The following is a 19388-nucleotide window of genomic DNA, read 5'->3' as shown; positions in this document are numbered from 1 at the left end:
TGCGATTCATCCATAGGTAAACAAAGCAAGCAAAAGAAACTGCCTTTGAGAACAGTTTACAATTTCTGTATCCTTATTATTAATCTCTATTGATGAGACATTGTTATCATACATTCCTTTGCTTCTTTAAACATGGTTACCTTTAGAGTTTAGGTGGAGGAATATGGGGACCATAAGCTTGCCTCATCTCTTGAACACAGCTAGATAAATATCAAATCATTCTGAACACCCAAGAAATTGATCTGAGGACTGGTAGAACAAACTGCACATCTAGAGGTTGAAAAACAGCCACATTGTGGCAGGTAGGAGTTGCAGAGAGTTGATTTGGGGGAGAGAAGAATTGCAGGTGTTGCAGGGGGGTAGGAGCCCTGATCAAGGAGAGAGGAGTGAGAGACAGAGAGAGAAAGAGTTAAAGCAGCACACAGAGGATTGTATTCCTCAAAACTGTTGACTGGGAAAAGGAGAGAGGCTGCTTACCATAAGTAGCGGAGCTCAAAGTCTGAAGTTTTAGAAGTCCATGCCATTGTTACAGTCATGACGGCTGGGCTTAGCAGGGCTCCAGTGAGGAAGGAGGGCGGAGACCAGGGAGCAGGCAGTATGGTCTGAGGATGCCCTGGGTCCCACAGGGAGAAACAGTTCCCTTTCTTGGAGTGTATTTGGGAGTGGAAGCATGGCCTCTCTGGGAACAAAAGAGCTGGCGGGCACCAATGTGCTGCCCTGTTTACTGGCATGGGAACAAAAAAGCTGGCTAAGGACAGCAAAACTTAGTGCTAGGTTTTTGCTGCGCTTTAACATAAACTCTGAACCACTGCATGGTCTCGTGACTGCTTTTCAGGGACAAGCCACCACCAGCCACAGCATGGCAAAATCCTCCCCCAGGGGATCAGCGCGGGTCCGTGCCATGGGGGTCCCTAAAATTTGGAGTTTTGAAACCTAGCTGCATGTCTGAGATAAAACACAGGAGTACTCTGGCAGGCAGATAGTTGGACACAGGCAGCAATCTGATGAAAGTTGGGGCCACACGGGGAGAGATTGTTTCCTCTTCTGTGAGGGCTTCCTGAAGAGTGGTGGGTACAAACTCCCCAGCCTGGGGACAAGAGAGTGGCACCACCGCCCCTCCCCCAACCCATCAGCACTGACCAACTTGTGAGCAATACAACGCCCCACCGTGGAGGCTGGACCCGCTTAAAACAAGCCCCACCCCCTCTGTGCCCTGCAGGTGCATCTCCACTAGGGCAAGTTCGCTTGAGAATCAGCACAGCAGGTCTCTCCCTCAAAAGAATAGCACAAATCCCTTGCAGACACCAAGTCTACTGATCATAGAATGTTGCAAAAGCTTCAGGTCTAGGGAAAATAGGATCTAGCTTCTCTTAACAAGCAGACCAAAACACACCTAGTTAAAACTTGGCACAGTGGACAAGATCCAAACACCCCCACTGCAGGCAAGAGGCAGCTCTGCAGAGGACTGACCTGAGGGAAAGAGCAGCCAAGACACAACAGCAGAGTGCACACTCTGAAACACCTCCTGAAGCACCAGGCCCAACACATATAGGACCTCTTCTTAATATAGCCATTACTCTCAGGAGGAGGAATATAACAGTCTTTCCTAACGATCACACACAAAAAAACAGTGACCTAGACAAAATGACAAGATTGAGTAATTCACCCCAAAAGAAAGAACAAGAAGAAGTAACATCCAGGGATTTAATCAAAACAGATATAAGTAAGATGCCTGAACCAGAATTTAAAACAACAATCATAAGGATACTAGCTGGGCTTGAGAAAACCATAGAAGACCCTAGAGAATCCCTTACTGCGGAGATAAAAGAACTAAAAACTAGTCCAAAACTAGGCCAAAATAAAAAAACTGCTGTAACTGAGATGCAAAACTGACTGGATGCAATGATAATGAGAATGGTTGAAACAGAGGAATGAATCAGTGATATAAAGATAAAATTATGGAAAATAATAAAGCTGAAAAGAAGAGGGAAAGAAAAGTATTGAATCATGAATGTAGACTCAGGGAACTCAGTGACTCTTTAAAGCATAATAACATTGGTATCAGGAGTCTCAGAAGAAGAGAGGGAAAAGGGGGCAGAAAGTTTATTTGAGCAAATTATAGCTGAAAACTTCTCTAATTTGGGGAAGAAAACAGACTTCAAAATCCAAGAGGCACAGAGAACTCTGATCAAATTCAACAAAAGCTGACCCACACCAAGACATATCATAGTCAAATTCACAAAACACACAGACAAGGAAAGAATCATGAAAGCAGCAATGGAAAGAAGTCCTTAACCTACAAGGGAAGACAGATTAGGTTCACAGCAGATCTGTCCACAGAAACCTGGCAAAGAGAGTGTCATGATACAGTCAACATGCTTAATGGGAAAAATGTGTAGCCCAGAATACTTTATCCAGCAAGGCTGTCATTCAGAATAGAGGGGGAGATAAAGAATTTCCCAAACAAACAAAAACTAAAGGAGTTCATGACCACTAAACCAGCTCTGCAAAAATTTTAAAGGGGCCTCTCTGAGTGGAAAGGAAAGACCAAAAGTGACAAAGACGAGAAAGGAACAGAGAACATCACCAGAAACACTAACTTTACAAAATTTAAGTAAAAATTTGATGAAAACCAAACCAAACCCCAAAAATGGTTTCCTTTAGTTCTTTGAACTAAAATATTTATAAATATTTGAGCTAAAATGTTTAGAATAGTTTTTCAAATCCTTTATCTAAGTCTGTCTATATATACTTTCTCTCTTTTATTCTATCAACTTATTTAAAGGATATATTAATTAAAAAGTGATAATTATAACAATTTTCTCAATTATATGTGAATGATCCTCCAGGATAGACCATATCTTAGGCTATAACCAGCCTCAATATATTTAAAAGGATTCAGATCATACAAAGTATATTCTCCCACAAAAATGCAATTATTAGGAATCAATAAAAAAGAAGGAAATTTGGGAAATTCACAAATATATGCAAATTGAACAAAACACTCCTCAATACCAGTGAGTTAAAGAAGAAAGAAAATACTCTGAGACTGAGGAAAATGAAAACATAATATGCCAAAATTTATAAGATGCCAATTGAATCAGTACTTACAGGGAAATTATAGCTGTAAATGTCTATATTAAAAAAGGAGAAGAAAGATTTCAAATCACTAACCTAATCTTTCACTTAGGACACTGGAAAAAGAGGAGCAAACTAAACCTAAAGTAAGAGGAATGAAAGAAATTAAAAAGATTAGAACAGGAATTAATAAAAAGATGGGAAAACAATAGAGAACATCAAAAAACCCAAAAGATTGGTCTTTCACAATATCAACAAAATTGATAAAACTTTAGCTAGAGAGAGAGAGAAAGAGAAGTCAAATACTAAAACTAGGAATGAAAAGGGGACATCCCGACTAATTTAAAGAAAATAAAAGGATTCTGAAGGAATATTATGAGCAACTAAATGCCACCAGTTACATAACTTAGGTGAAATCAGTATATTCCCAGAAAGAAAATACTGAAACCAACTTAAGGAAAAATAGAAAATCTATATATATCTATAACAAGTAGAGATTGAGTTAGTGATTTTAAAACTTCCATAAAGATAAGTTGAAGCCCAGATGGCTTTAGTTGTAAATTCTTCCAATGTTTAAAGATGAATTGATACAGATTTTCACAAACTCTTCCAAAAATAAAGGAAGAACTTCCCCAATGAAAGCTAGTATTACCCTGATGCCCAAACCAAAGACAGCATAAGAAAATTGCAAATCAATATCTCTTATGAATTTAGATGAAAAATCCTCAAGGAAATACTAGAAAATTGAATCTAACAGCACGTAAAATGAATTTTTACCGTGATCAAGTGGATGTATCCCCAGAATACAAGGTTTGTTTAATACATGAAAACCAATTAGTGAAATATATCATATCGTTAGAATAAAGAACAAAAACCAATGATCACCTCAATAGATGCAGAAAAAGCATTTGACAAAATCCTGCACCATGTCATGATAAAAACAATATAAACTAGAAACAGAAGGTAACTTTACTTGATAAAGAGCATCTATGATAATCCCCGAGTTAACATCATACTTAATGTTGAAAGACTGAATGCTTTCCCCCTTTCTTATCGGTAACAAGATAAGAATGCCCTCCTCACCTCTTCTATGCAACATTGTACTAGAGGTTCTAGCCTGAGCAATTAAGGAAGAAAAAGAAATAAAAGGCATTCAGATTGATAAAGAAGTAAAACTATCTTTATCCACAGCTGACATGATCTTGGATATGGAAAATCCTTAAGGGATATGCTAAAAAACCTAAATTAATAAATGAGATCATCAAGGTTGCAGGATACAAGACCAATATACAATAATCATTTATATCTCTGTATACTAGCAGTGAACAATCCAAAAATGAAAATAAAACAATTTCATCAGATGAGTTTGTATCAAAAGGGATTGCACCAAGAGGAATAAAATACTTAGGTATAAATTTAACAAAAGAAGTGCAAAACTTGTACTTTACAAAACTAGAAAACATTGCTAAAAAAAAAAATTAAAGAGGACCTAAGTAAATGGAAAGACATCTGTATTCATGGATTAGAAGACTAAACATCGTTAAAAGGGCAATACTACCCCCAAATTGATCTACAGATTCAATACAATACCTATCAGAATCTCAGCTGGTTTCTTTGTAGAAATTGGCAAGATGATATAAAATTAATATGGAAGTTCAAGTGACCCAGAGTAGCCAAAACAATCTTGAAAAAGAACAAAATCTGGGGCACCTGGGTGGCTCAGTCAGTTAAGCATCTGCCTTCGGCTCACGTCATGATCTCAGGGTCCTGGAATCAAGCCCTACATTGGGCTCCCTGCTCAGTGGGGAGTTTGCTTCTCCCTCTCCTCCTCCCCCTTGCTCGTTCTCTTTCTCTCTCTCTCTCAAATAAAATCTGTGACCTTGGGTTAGATAATGCTTTCTTAGATCCACATCAAAAGCACAGGCCACAACAGAAAAAATAGATTCAAAGGATTTCCTCAATTTTTCTAGCACCATTTTTTGAAGAGACTGTCTTTTTTTCATTGTATATTCTTTCCTGCTTTGTCAAAGATTAGTTGACCATATAGTTGGGGGTCCATATCTGTGTTTTCTATTCCATTCCATTGATTTATGTGTCTGTTTTTGTGCCAGTACTATACTGTCTTGATGACTACAGCTTTGTAATATAGCTTGAAGTCCGGAATTGTGATGGCTCTAGCTTTTGCTTTTCTTTTTCAAGATTGCTTTGGCTCTTTGGGGTCTTTTGTGGTTCCATACAAATTTTAGGATTGTTTGTTCTAGCTCTCTGAAAAATGCTGGTGGTATTTTGATAGGGATTGCATTAAATGTGTAGATTGCTTTGGGTAGTTATAGACATTTTAACAATATTTGCTCTTCTGAAACATGAGCATGGAATGTTCTATTTCTTTGTGTCTTCCTCAGTTTCTTTCATAAGCGTTCTATAGTTTTCAGAGTACAGATCTTTTACTTCTTTGGTTAGGTTTATTCTTAGGTATCTTATGGATTTTGGTGCAATTGTAAATGGGACCGATTCCTTGATTTCTCTTTCTGCTGCCTCATTGTTGGTGTATGGAAATGCAACAGATTTTGCATTGATTTTATGTCCTACAACTTTGATGAATTCCTGCATCAGTTCTAGCAATTTTTTGGTGGAGTCTTTTGGGTTTTCTACATAAAGTATCATGTCATGTGCAAAGAGTGAAAGTTTGACTTCTTTGCCAATTTGAATGCCTTTTATTTCTTTTTGTTGCCTGATTGCTGAGGCTAAGACTTCCAGTACTGTGAACAACAGTGGTGAGAGTGGACATCCCTTTCTTGTTCCTGACCTTAGGGGAAAAGCTGTTTTTCCCCTTGGAGGATGTATTAGCTGTGGGTCTTTCATATATGGTCTTTATGATGTTGAGGTTCCCTCTATCCCTACTTTGTGGAGGGTTTTTATCAAGAAAGGATGCCTTATTTTGTCAAATGCTTTTTTTGCATCATTATTACTCAGCCATAAAGGAGAATGAAATCTTGCCATTTGCAGTGATGTGGATGGAGCTAGAGTGTATTATGCTAAGTGAAATAAGTCAGTTAGAGAAAGACAAATATGTTATGATTTCACTCATATGAAGAATTTAAGAAACAACAGATGAATGTAGGGGAAAGGGAAAAAAAGAGAGGGAGGCAAACCATAGAAGAGACTCTTAACTACAGAGAACAAACTGAGGATTTCTAGAGGGCAGGTAGGTGGGGGATGGGATAAATGGGTGATTGGGTGTAAAGGAGGGCACCTGTTGTGATGAGCACTGGGTGTTATATGTAAGTGATGAATCACTAAATTCTACTCCTGAAACTAATATTACACTGTATGTTAACTAACTGGAATTTAAATAAAAACAAACAAAAAAACAGTTGAATTGTACCTTTAAGTGGGTGAGTTGTATGGTATGTAAATTATAATCCAATAAAACTATCACCAAAAAGAAGTGATTCTAAAAAAAAATTGACACTCCATTTTATATTCCTCCTGGCAGAGTGTATGAAATTGCCATTGCCCATTTTAATGTTAATATGCACTAAGAAATTTGCCAATTTGATAAACCACAACAGTGGTTCAACTGAAAGAGATTTTGCTCCCCTGTGGCCATTTAGCAACGTCTGGAGACTTTTCTTTTTAAGATTATTTATTTATTTATTTATTTATTTATTTATTTATTTATTTATTTGAGAGAGAGAGAGAGTGCACGCACAAGTTGGGGGAAGGTCAGAGGGAGAGGGAAAGAGAGAAGCAGACTCCCTGCTGAGCATGGAGCCCAACACAGCTCGATCCCAGAACGCTGAGATCATGATCTGACCTAAGTCAGACACTTAACTGACTGAGCCACCAAGGTGCCCCTGGAGACAGTTTTGATTGTCACAACTGGGGTGGAGGGATGCTATTGGCCTCTAATGAGTAGAGGTATGCTGCTAAATATCCTACAGTACATAAGGCACCTCCCTACACCAAATAATTATCCAACCCAAAACATCAGTAGTGTCAAGATTAAGAAACCCTGGACTAGAAATAGCATCTTGTTTCATTTTGTATTTATTTGATTATGAGTAAGGGTAGTTTTTTTTCCATATGTTTACTAATGAGTTGTATTTTGTAGATTTTCTGTTTGTATCATTTGTTCATATTTCTCATCATTTCATATGAGTTCCTTTTAGTAGTAAGATTTAACTTATTGAGTTTTTTAACTTATTTTACTAATTTTACTTATTGAGTTTTTTTAAAAACTTTTTTAAAACTTGAGCATCTGTTGGGATGAGCACTGGGTGTTATACGCAACTAATGAATCGTTGAACGGTACAACAAAAACTTATGTACTATATTTTGGCTAACTGAACATAATAAAAAAAACTTGAGTATATTTGACACACAATTTTACATTAGTTTCGATGTACAACATAATGATTCAATAAGGTTATACAGTGTAGCTACCATTTGTCACCATACAGACTGAGTTTATATTCTTCCAGTTGTTTCCTTGTAAATTTTGGTTAGGTTTATATTGACTATTGCTATGTTTATTTTTTATATGGTTATACATCATTTTTAATTGTATCTAGTCTAGACAGTCCTTCCCCTATCTGCTCACTCCTACCCCATAATTTCATCTTTATTAAATTCTCTTTTCTTAGAGTTTTATTTTTTCACATTTAACTTTTTAAATATATATATAATTTATTATAATGTGTATTATGAGATAAAGAATACTTTTTTCCTAAATAGCAATATCTGGTTTTCCTCCTTTTGAAGAAACATTTGGCTTACAGAGCATTTATGAGGCTCAAGAAAACCTTCAAAGAAGAAGCTTTCCACAGGTTTATGCAAGAGAGGGAATGTGCAGTTACTCCTTATCTTCCTTAACTATGAAGGACAATAATATTCTACAAGGTAGTTAGGTGTTTGTAACTAACCTAACTCAGCACAAAGCAGTGTCATGTATAGCACCATGTCAGTCTTGCAGAAATATATAAAGAAATATAAATGCTGGAAATGGAAATCCTTTGCAGTTCGGGATTATTAATGTTACATTAATGAATTTTTTACATGATCAGAGAGTTGGAGAAAGTGATACTCTGTGTACGTTTGGTAAGAAGGAAGACATAATTTCTAATTAAGAAATTAAAAGGGATTGTCAGTTTATAACATACAGAAATTTTATGAGTCTCTGATAATCAGTTAAATGAATGGGAATAAGTATAAATATCTTCCTATTATCGTACAGATGGAGAATGAATTAGATTCTGCTCGCTCTGAAATAGAACTCCTCAGGAGTCAGATGACAAATGAGAGAATCTCCATGCAGAATCTAGAAGCTTTGCTGGTGGCCAATCGAGACAAAGAATATCAGTCTCAGATAGCGCTTCAAGAAAAAGAATCTGAAATTCAGCTTCTTAAAGAACACCTTTGTTTGGCAGAAAATAAAATGTGAGTTGGCAAGCAATTCAGTAGCATGAAGTCATATTTTTAAAATTTTTGATACTTTATAGGTTAGTAGAATTTTAAAGCTGGAATTTAGGCAATTTAGTGCCCATCTTTTGCCATTAATTAAACTGAGAACCAGAAATACTGTGATTTGCCTAAGATTTAGTACTCATTTTTATTGTATGTTTATCTAAATTTAAAATTTAACCATCTTTGTTGATTATTTCCAACAGAGATTTGGATATAATAGAATGTCTGACCTAAAATATTACCTTTTACAAATATTATAACAAGTTTTTAGAAAAAAATTAAGCACTACTGAAACCAGAGGAATTTTTCTGTTTATGGACCCACTTGGTATTGCTGCCTAGTATTTAGACTTGTCACTTACTATTTCCTTATGCACCTTTAAGTATATGTTGGGTACCTGGAAGAACTCCTACATTCACAGAATACTGAAGACTTCCCTTAGAGCACTGATTTTGGGTTTTTTGTTTTTTGTTTTTTTAAGCATCCCTAGCTCCATTACCATCTTATTATAAGACCTTTGGCTAGAAGGTTGGGTAGAAATGCCTGCCTGGACACTGAATGTTTTATTATTAAACTTGGTGACCTCTCACAAAAACTGATGGGGACTCTTAGCCTCTATTGTTATCTGTCCCATCTATAACACTTTTTCAGCCTCAGCTCTGCCCTCCCATCTGAGCATGGGACCTGGGGGTTGGGGGGAAGGATAAGAATCATGGTCTCAGGAATCAGTCACTCCTAGGAGCCCCTGACTGAGCAAAGCCTGCAAAGCCAGGGCCAGTTTCCTTGACAAACTGTTTTCAGGTTATGGCAGCTGTTAGTCATTCTTTTCTGTCACTGTAGCTGGGCTTTTGTAATATCTTCAACTGGTTCTGCAGAATCACTTTCTCAAATCTGTCTTAGTGAAATATGCCTAACCCCCTCACCTTTAGGGATGCATTCTGTTTTAGACTGGTTGGTAAGTACAATCACTTAGAACTGGTAAGCATAATAAACTTTTGTGTTCTTAATCTCTAAAGTTTAGATTTTAGCAGTCAACAGTACTGTCTGGCAAGCAGAGAGGATAGAATATCCTGTGCAAGCAGCATTCATTGCTTTCATCATCTTCCTTATGACAGTGTGCCTTATCACAGAGTTTCTGAGGCATGTTTGGCCCTAAGGAGGATCCTGTCAAATTGAAGAGATTTTATGTTTTTAACAGTTTGTATATCAAATTTCATTATAAGTATATACAAAATACTTGAGTTAATAAATATATATAATAGGACTAACAATGGTGTTGATTATTTGTTTATAATACTACTTTGCATATAATACCTTAAAGTACTTTAAAAAATAAATAATATAGATAACATAATATTATCCCATCTAAACATAGGGAAACAGAGAAGGTCTAACTAATTGAATGGGACTAAGAGATCTTAGCTTTTTCAAGTAGGCTACTTTCACATTTACTACTTCTAAAATTGGCACATTTTAGATGTACTAATACGTCCATAAAAATCACAGTCTGGCATGGTTCCCTCTGAGGAACCATTGCCAACATGGTTTAATGTACTAAGTCCTAGACATATTTTAAATTTAATCAACTGTCACTCATACTTTTTTACACAGGGCCATCCAGAGTAGAGATGTGGCCCAGTTCAGAAATGTTGTAACACAGTTGGAAGCTGATTTAGACATTACCAAACGACAACTAGGGACGGAGCGCTTTGAAAGGTAAGTTTGTCTCTATGCAGTGTTCAGTCTGGAAAGCATTTTTTTTTTTAAATAACAGATTTTGGTAATTTCATGATAGTTAGCTTTTAAGTTAGGAACTGAACTACAGTTTTATGACGGTATTAATACAGCACTGGATATAAAGTTTAAAAGCCTCACTATTTTGTTTCAGGGAGAGGGCTGTACAAGAACTTCGCCGCCAGAATTACTCAAGTAATGCTTATCATATGAGTTCCACAATAAAGCCAAATACAAAATGTCATTCACCAGAACGTGCTCACCATCGATCTCCTGACCGAGGCCTAGATCGATCGTTAGAAGAGTAAGTAGTTCAAGGATCCATTCTCTGGAGACCATATAGCAATATACAGGGAATATTTGAGGAAGTAAGGAAGCTCAAATCAATCTATCACTAATAGTGCTATTTAAACACAATTACATGATTAGGTATACCGACAAATATAAAGTATTTTGATCATTAGTTTTATATAAATTTGCTAAAATGAAAGATCTTCATTCTATCTAATGTTTACATAAATTATATTTTTAAAATCTTTTCTTTTTATTCTAAAACTTAAATTTTTCCATATACTTACATTAACAAAATATTGGTTAATTATAGCACCATAAAATACTTATTCTTTAGGAAAGTAGTTTATTTTTCAGAGGAAAATATTTTAGATATATTCGTATATGTCACAAATTTTGTAAAAACACCTCTATTTGGAAATAAATTCAAACTTATAAGAAGTTATAAAGATAAAATAATGCAGAGAACAGCTATATACCTTTTACCCATACTCACTGTCATTAAAATTTTACTCCATTTGCTATGTCTGTGTTTGAGTCAACACATTTGCTGTCTTATGTACTCACATTTTTGCATATGTTTCTGCTCTCTCCGTGCACACATGGACACACACACACACACACATTTTAAAAACATAACCAATACCTCCAGTTCCAAACCACCTTCCCAGGTTTCTTCCTTCCCTTTTTTCATTTTGTATTTGTATGTCCTTCTTTCTACAGTGAGAACCCTTGCTCAACATCAGTGTGTTTATCAACAATATGTACATGTTACTCTTTTGCTCAATCCCAGAGTGCATCTAAAATAGTTTCAAAATTTCTTCACCTATGTCACTACATTAAATAGACCAACATAAAAGTTCATGATCTATTTGTAATTCCTGTTTCCATACACTACTCCCCCCAAATCTTGAGGGCATAGCATATAGTCAAATAACTGAGTTTATAAATTCCTTGGATTAATTGCTTTTTTCCCCTTTTACTATGATTATGATATGCATTTAAAATAACATTAGATTCATTTACTTCAGTTTGCTTTCACTTTTCATTTTTCCCCTTCCTAGTTTTTTCCTTGATTTAGCTTTTTTTTGAATATGTAGGTTAATATGCTTTTAAAAGTCAAAACTCTGCAAAAAGTAATACTCAGAGAAGTGTTACTTTCTCCTGTATATCCTCCATTCCATGTCCCCCATATTGCTTTATAGTTTTATGATAATGACATTCAGATATATTTTTCTTATTTTTCTTTTCATATGCAAAGGTAGCATACTATATATGCTTCTTTTCACTTTGCTTTTCTCACTGCTTTTAGAAGTCACTTCATATTCATAGTGTTCCTTTACAGCTGCATAGTATTCCATTTTATGGATGACCATAATTATGCAACTGACCTCCTATATTTGGAGGTCATTTGGACATTTAGGTAGTTTTCAACAATTTGCCATTACAAATAAGGCTGTAGTGAATGTGTTTTCATATTGGTGGAGGTGTATCTTAAGGATAAATTCCCAGAAGCAGAATTTCTGGGTCAAGGGGTAAATGTGTATGTATATAGTTTGGTTAAGTAGTGCCAAATTCCCCTCTATAGGGGTTGTAGTATTTTGTACTCCCACCAGCTATGGGTGAGAGTGCCTGTTTCCCTGCCGCCTAATCAGCAGAGTATACTGTCAAGTTCTGAATTTTTGCCAGTATGGTGGGTAAGAAATGGTATTTCAGTATAGTTTTAATTTGCATTTCTCTTTTTATGAGTGAATTTGAATATCTTGTCATATGTTTAAGGGCTGTTTTATATCTCTCTTTTTTTAATTGTCCATTTCTTTTGCCCATTTTTCTAATGGAATATTCTCTTTTTGTTAAATTTTTTTATAAATGTGGGAAATTAATCTTTTATTACTGATATATGTTGCAAATATTTTCTTCCATTTTTGTCATTTTTCTTTTGATTTTACTCTATTTTTCCCATGGAAAAGTTTCTATTTTTATGTAGTCAAATCTTTAAATGTATTTTAAGCATCCACATTTCTGTTTATACTTAGAAGAATCTTTCCTTATACCCAGATAGATAAAGAAGAAATCAGTGTTTTTAGTTTAAATGTTTTAGTACTTATATATGTTTTGTATATGCATACACTATATATAAGTAAAACCACATATATATATGGTTTTACTTTTTACATTTAGATTTCTGATCCATTTAGAGTTTATTTTGTATATGGTATGAAGAGTGGATCTAATTTTACTTTTTTCCAAATGACTAACCAGTTGTCCCAAGATCATTTATTAAAAAGATTTTGTCCAAGTGGTTCAAGTCTCTCTCTGGACTTTCTCTTCTGTTCCTTTGGGTTTATTTATGTTAAAGTCCCACACTATTTTAATTATAGACCCTTTGTAATATTTTTAATTTTTTAGGACTAGGCTGATTGTTTGCTGGTAAACTGGCTGTCCAAAAAGGGGAGGGAGAAGCCCTGGTTTGTAGCATTTGTCAATTTCAGTGGTGTAAAATGCCCACTGTGGCCAGTTTCCTGGCCAATTTGTTTGTTTGCTTCTTTCTTTCCTTCTTTCTTTCTTTTTGTTGAAGTGCAGTTGACATACAATATTATCATAGTCTTAGGTGTACAATACAGTGATTACACAATTCTATACATTCTATAAATATATTATACAGTTTCAAGCTACCAAAGCTAGTTTAACCACCAGCTCACAAAATTTCTGAATATTTATAATCAGCTGTGAGCCAGCTCCAGCATACCAATAGGCTAGTGCCTATAAGAACTCTTCCTTTTAAGTATTTGCCATTTTCATGTGAGTTTATTTTCCATATTACGTAACTACTGAATCATTGAACACTGCAACAAAAACTTATGATGTTCCATCTGAAATTTAGTGTCAGCTTGTCTAGCTCCAATTTGAAAAGCCCATTGGAATTTTTATTAGAATTGCATTAAATTTATAAATTAACTTGGGGAGAACTGGCATCTTGGTAATGTTGAGCTGTCCTAACCAAAAAAAAGAGATGTCTTTCCATTTTTTCAAACTCACATTGTGTCATTCAAGAATAATAATAAAAAAATAAAATAAAATAAAAAGCTTTTTTTAATTAAAAAAAGAATGTTTGGCAGTTTTCTTTATATAGGTTTTGAACATTTCTTGTTTATTCCTAAATATTTTATCTTTAGGTTTTTCTCCCCATTCATTTTATCTTCAAAAAATGCTATTTTCACATGTTAATTTATCATCATGTTATCTTGCTCAATTTTTTTATTGTTTCATTAAGTTTTGTCATTGATTCTTTAGGGGAGTCCAGGTATGTTATCATGTCATCTGCAAAAAAGGGATCATTTTATTTCTTCTTTTCCTATTTTTATCTCTTGAATTGTATTCTCTAATTAATTGCAATAGCTAGCATCTTCAGAATAGTGATAAATAGTAGTGGAGAAAATGGACATCCTTGTTTTGATTCTGACCTTAAGTGGGAATGCCTCTAGGGTTTGTCAAATCAATGTAAGATGTTGGGTTTAGGACTGAAGTATAAATGTTTTATGATATCTGCCTATTTTTATTTTCTCAGAAATTTTTTTTTATTAGGAATGGGTGTTTAATTTTTTCAAGGGCTTTTTCAGCATCTATAAAGATACAATTTTTCTCTTTAGAACTGTCAATATGTGAATTATATGAAAAGATTTTCAGATATTGAACCATCTTTGAATTTATGGTATAAACCTTACTTGGTCTTAGTGTATTCTATTCTTAATGTTCACTTATATTTTATTTTAGATTTGTGTATCAATATTTGTAATATTGGTCTATAACTTTTTTCTTTGTACTCTCTTAGCAAGTTTAGATGTAAGTGTTATATTTGCTGCAAAAAAGGATTTAGAGTTTTTCATTTACTGTGCTTTGAAACAGTTTGTGTAGTTTGTGATTATCTGATCTCTAAGGATTAGTTTGGGTTCACCTGTGAAACCATACAGCCTTGGTTCTTTCTTTTTTGTGAGGTATACTTCCTTGATAAATTTTTCTGTTTTTTGTGGGGGGGGATTGTTTTAAGCTTTCTATCTATATTTGTCTAAAAATAATTATTTTCTCTAGGGCTTTTTTTAAAGATTTTATTTATTTGAGAGAGAGAGAGAGCATGAGTTCATGCATGAGTGGGGGAGGGGCAGAGGGAGAGGGAGAAGCAGACTCCCCACTGGAGTCTCAATGTGGGGCTCATCCCAGGACTGTGGGATCATGACTTGAGCTGGAGGCAGATACTCAACCAACTGAGCCATGAGGTGCCTCTCTCTAAGTTTTTGAATTTATTTGCATAAAAGTAACCAATGCTTTATCTTATGAATTTTAAAATTTCCTTTGTATCAATAGTTATATCCCATTGTCATTTCTTAATTGTATGTATGTGCTTTCCTCTTCTATTTCTTGGTTACCTTAGCCAGTGATTTGTTTATTTTGTTTATTGCTTCAAAGAACCAGCATTTTGATTTATTGATTTATTTTTCTTTATCTTATTAATTTATGGTTTTGTTCATATTATTTCCTCTGCTTTTTATTTACTTTGTTGGTTTTTTTCCCCTTAGTATTTTAAGTTAGGAATTTAATTCATTTATTGCCATTCTTTCATTCTTATTGATGTAAATATTTAGGGCTATGAATTTTCCAGTGATCAGTGCTTTATTTATCCAATAGATTCTGGTATGTCGTGTTTTTGTTATTATTTTTTTAGAAATTCTTTAATTTCTATTTTGTTTTCACTTTTACCCAAGAGTTATTTGATAGAAAATCTTGTAGTTTCCAATAAGAAGAGCTTTTTGTGTTTCCATTTCATTTTTAAATTTCTAGTGTTATTGTATTGTGATTAGAGAGTATTGTTTATAATATTTCTATCATGGAAGCTACTGATGTTTTCTTTGTACTTTACTACATGATCAATTTTTGTGGATAGTTCATGTGCACCTGAAAAGATGTATTCTTTCTTATCAGGGTATATATTTCTAGTGTCTATATCTCTAAAAGATTTTCCTTTTTGATTTTATTTAGTTCTTTTATGTCATTGCTTAAGTTTTGTTCACTTGACCTGTTTTACTAAGAATGGTACTTTAAAATCTCCTTTTATTATTATGTTTTTATTTCTTTTTATATCCTATAAATTTTGTTTTATGTAGGTTTACTGTTTTATTTGCTGCATGGATATTCTGAACTGTCATATCTACATTTTGGGATGTGAATTTTATGAAGTGTACTTTTCTGATGCATTTAATTTTTTGGAGGTGGAAGGTGCTTGTCTAGTATTAGAGTTGCAAATACTTAATATCTTCAACTGCCTTGCAAATTTTTGTCGATCTCTTTATTTTTAGCTTTTCTGAGTGACTGAATTTTAAGTATATCTCTTATTTATAGTATGGATTTAAGTTTTGCTTTATGAGTCATTTTAAAATAATGGATGAGGTAAGCTTTTTCACATTATTGATATGAATGTGAAATTTGATCTGAACTCTCATATTATCTTATAACTGTGTTTATCATGTGACATTTATTGTATTTCTCAATTTGGCTCTTTGCTTTTGGTCATTTCTTTTGATATTCAAGGTTTGCATTTTATTATAGTAGTCACCTTTCTATTAGTAATTTTAATAGTGCCATTAATTCCCTTTTTTCTTAATCTTTTGCTGTTAGTTTTAAATGGTATGTTTTGACTGCCACCTATTACCTAGACAACAGTCAGTGAACTTAATTTACTTTCCCCAACCACTGATCTGTTTACTGGCCCTATAGTTTTACCTTTTCAAAGTTGTCCTATAAATGGAATCATGTATATAGCCTCTAGTAGCTGACTTTGACACAGCATAATATATTTGAGATATATTCAGGTTGTTGTATGGGTCAGATGTTGTTGCATGTTCCTTTTAACTGCTGAGCAGTATTTCCTTGTATGTCTGTACCACAGTTTTGTTTGCTTTGTTATACTTTTTATTTTGATTTTTTTAAAAAAGATTTTATTTATTTATTTGACAGAGAAAGACACAGTGAGAGAGGGAACACAAGCAGGGAGAGTGGGAGAGGGAGAAGCAGGTTTCCCTCAGAGCAGGGAGCCCAATGCGGGGCTCGATCCCAGGACCCTGGGACCATGACCTGAGCCGAAGGCAGATGCTTAATGACTGAGCCACCCAGACACCCCATTTCTTTTTATTGTTGAATATTATTCCATATTATGGAGGTATCACAGTTTGTGAAAGCTGAATAAAAAAAATACATTGTATATGTTTTCTTTCACAGAGGCTGGGAAAAAAATTTTAAGTATTGCCAAAATAATGTCAGAATACATTTTTTTATACATCAGTGAAATCTTTGAGTTAAACATATTAATGTGCAATTTTTTCCTCTCTCATAGGAATCTTTGCTATAGAGATTTCTGACACACGAAGATTCTTCACATCCTTGGGAAAGGTCAAAGTTACAAACTGATTTTTTTTTTGCTACATGATTGCATTTATCTTTTGAATGCTTGACAATGTTAAATGTATTTATTAACTTTGTGCCTCTGAATCTCTGTTCTCCTGTGCCATATTGCAGTGATCTGAGATGACTTATAAAAACAAAAATGCATATGGCTCTTTCTATCCGTGCAGTAATAGTGAGTGTAAAATCTGCTTACTTCACTATTGAACACTGTTATGTTAACTATCCGGAGTAAATAAAGAAGCTTATAAAAAGAGGGAAAAGTGTTTTTACAAAACTGATTTCCTTTCCTTTCCTTTCTTGATATCTCAAATAATTGGTTAAATTTTTTCTTTGTGATTTATGCTTTCATTGCTGGAGAAGTTGTGCCAAAATGGGCAAAGTTTACCAATACTGGCCTGGGACCCAATATTCCATTTGGGAACCAACCTGACATAATTTCCAGGCCATAATCTGATTTCAAAGCAGCAGATAGTAGGAGTGTGTCAGAGTTTTTAAATCCATAGTATTGTACCACTAATTAACATACATTTTCTGCAATTGTGTTTACCCGTACTATTTTTAGAAAGGTAGGTGATGCTATATTTGTCAAGAATGTAAGATTTTTTTAAAAATCTGTATTTTAATAAGTTTTCCTTAAAATATTAAAGTACTGCAATCAACTTAATTGCCATTTTATTTATTTATTTATTTATTTGCCTGTTGCAGGTGTCTGTAACGTAGAGTAACAAGTTTAGTGATGTTTTCTTATTTCTCCTAAAATTTCCTAAATCTCTTACCTTTTCTCTCCATAGGCTTTGATTTAATGTTGATATTAAAGCCTGACACTACTGTATTTTATTGATTGATATTTGTATTCTTGCCATTTTAATAAAAAAAAAGTCCTGTCATTAATAATATTCATATGAAGTAGACAGTTTCTCATTTTATATAGTTACTATGCAGTATCACTACAGTAGGACAGTGCCCTGATTTAGGTCTTGTTTAATCACTAGCACTCTGATATTTTACTATAAATTCATGCTATATATTCACATTAGTTTGATTTTTAAAAACCTTGAGGTTTACTCATCTAGCTCAAGGCAGTCATTACAGATTGCTTTTAAAAATTGAATAATTTTTTAAAATAAGATGTCCTTTCTGTAAACATTTTAGAGAATAATATGCAAAAAAGTTGTTCTTTCTAATATTAAGTAATATACTGATAAATATGTGAAATTAACCTTTGGTAGGTGATACAATGACCTAAGCACTAGGTCACCACAGCATTAATTTTAGTCTATGTACCTCCTAGGAGAGCTGGAGTTGAGTGTCATCTGTCATTTGTATTTAACATATGTTGTATGTTGAGGGCAGTATGTGGGGAGAGGAACATGAGAGACTAGGAATGAAGTATGTGAGAAAATATTTCCATACTTGATTAGAAGTATACTGTACTTGACTTTTGCTGTTAATTACAGAATATTTAAAGGAAAATTATATGCTAATTATGAAGGGGTCAACATTATCCAAAGGTTGGGAAACTGCAACTGTATTCTATGTTAAAACTCAAAGAAAGGATTTTTTCTTATGGTAGTATTTAAGAACACATATCATTTTAAATGAGATTCTAATCACTTGAGATAAATATATAATAGCTTACTGATATGGTAGAGACTACCATAAAATATACAATGCAAAAACTATAGGAGACATATTCTTTTCTTAATGACAAAAAAATCTGAAAAAGAGCTCTCCACTTTGAAATGTCATGTTCAGTACAAAGCATCCACTCTTGCTGAAGTAAGGGTGTTTTGAAAGAAGATTGTCAACCCTCCAAGTTAAATATCTCATGGGCGTTGTGTTTCATTCAGTACATCTAGACTAAATTCAACAATATCTCCCCCTTGCATCCTCTATCTTTGTTTCCCATAGTAGAGTGTCATCAGCTACCATGTCAGATGCCTGAGCCCTGTGCCCATATGCCATCTCTGGTCATTCCATTCCCCTCTCACTGCACACATTCAGTCAACTTCCTACTACACAATATTGCTGAAAGAAATTAATGAAGACCTAATTAAGTGAAAAGACTTCCCACATTCATGGATTAGAAGGCTTAATATTGTTAAGATGGCAATATTCCCCCAAACCATCTTCAGGTTAAATACAATCCTTATTAAAATCCCAGTGGAGTTTTGTTTTGTTTTGTTTTTGTAGAAATGGAAAAGCCAATCTTAAAATGTATATGGAATTGCAAGGGATCCAGAATAGCCTAAACAGTCTTGAAACAGAAGAACGAAGTTGGAGGATCCACATTTCCCAATTTCAAAAATTACTACAAAGCTGCAATAATCAAAATAGTGTAGTATTGGCATAAGGACAGACAT

At 34.2% G+C, this 19388-nt stretch overlaps 1 protein-coding gene across 13 annotated transcripts in view; it reads left to right on the top strand.

Moving 5' to 3' along the window:
* The window catches only part of TSGA10 (testis specific 10), a 135927-nt gene extending 118642 nt beyond the window's left edge, over nt 1-17285 (top strand). For all 13 annotated transcript variants that reach the window (XM_073897841.1, XM_073897844.1, XM_073897840.1 and 10 more), the window contains 4 exons: nt 8315-8517; nt 10156-10260; nt 10433-10582; nt 16955-17285. In XM_073897841.1, the coding sequence (XP_073753942.1) occupies nt 8315-8517; nt 10156-10260; nt 10433-10582; nt 16955-16979 (483 nt within the window). In that variant the 3' untranslated portion in view covers nt 16980-17285. The remainder of the gene's footprint in view (nt 1-8314; nt 8518-10155; nt 10261-10432; nt 10583-16954) is intronic.
* Nucleotides 17286-19388: the final 2103 nt, after the last annotated feature.

Source organism: Callorhinus ursinus, unplaced genomic scaffold, assembly GCF_003265705.2.
Source record: "Callorhinus ursinus isolate GAN/ISIS: 27379988/994484 unplaced genomic scaffold, GSC_fseal_2.0 scaffold10, whole genome shotgun sequence".
Taxonomy (NCBI): domain Eukaryota; kingdom Metazoa; phylum Chordata; class Mammalia; order Carnivora; family Otariidae; genus Callorhinus; species Callorhinus ursinus.
Note: the sequence above shows the minus strand (reverse complement) of the source record. Positions and strands in the feature narration are given on the sequence as shown.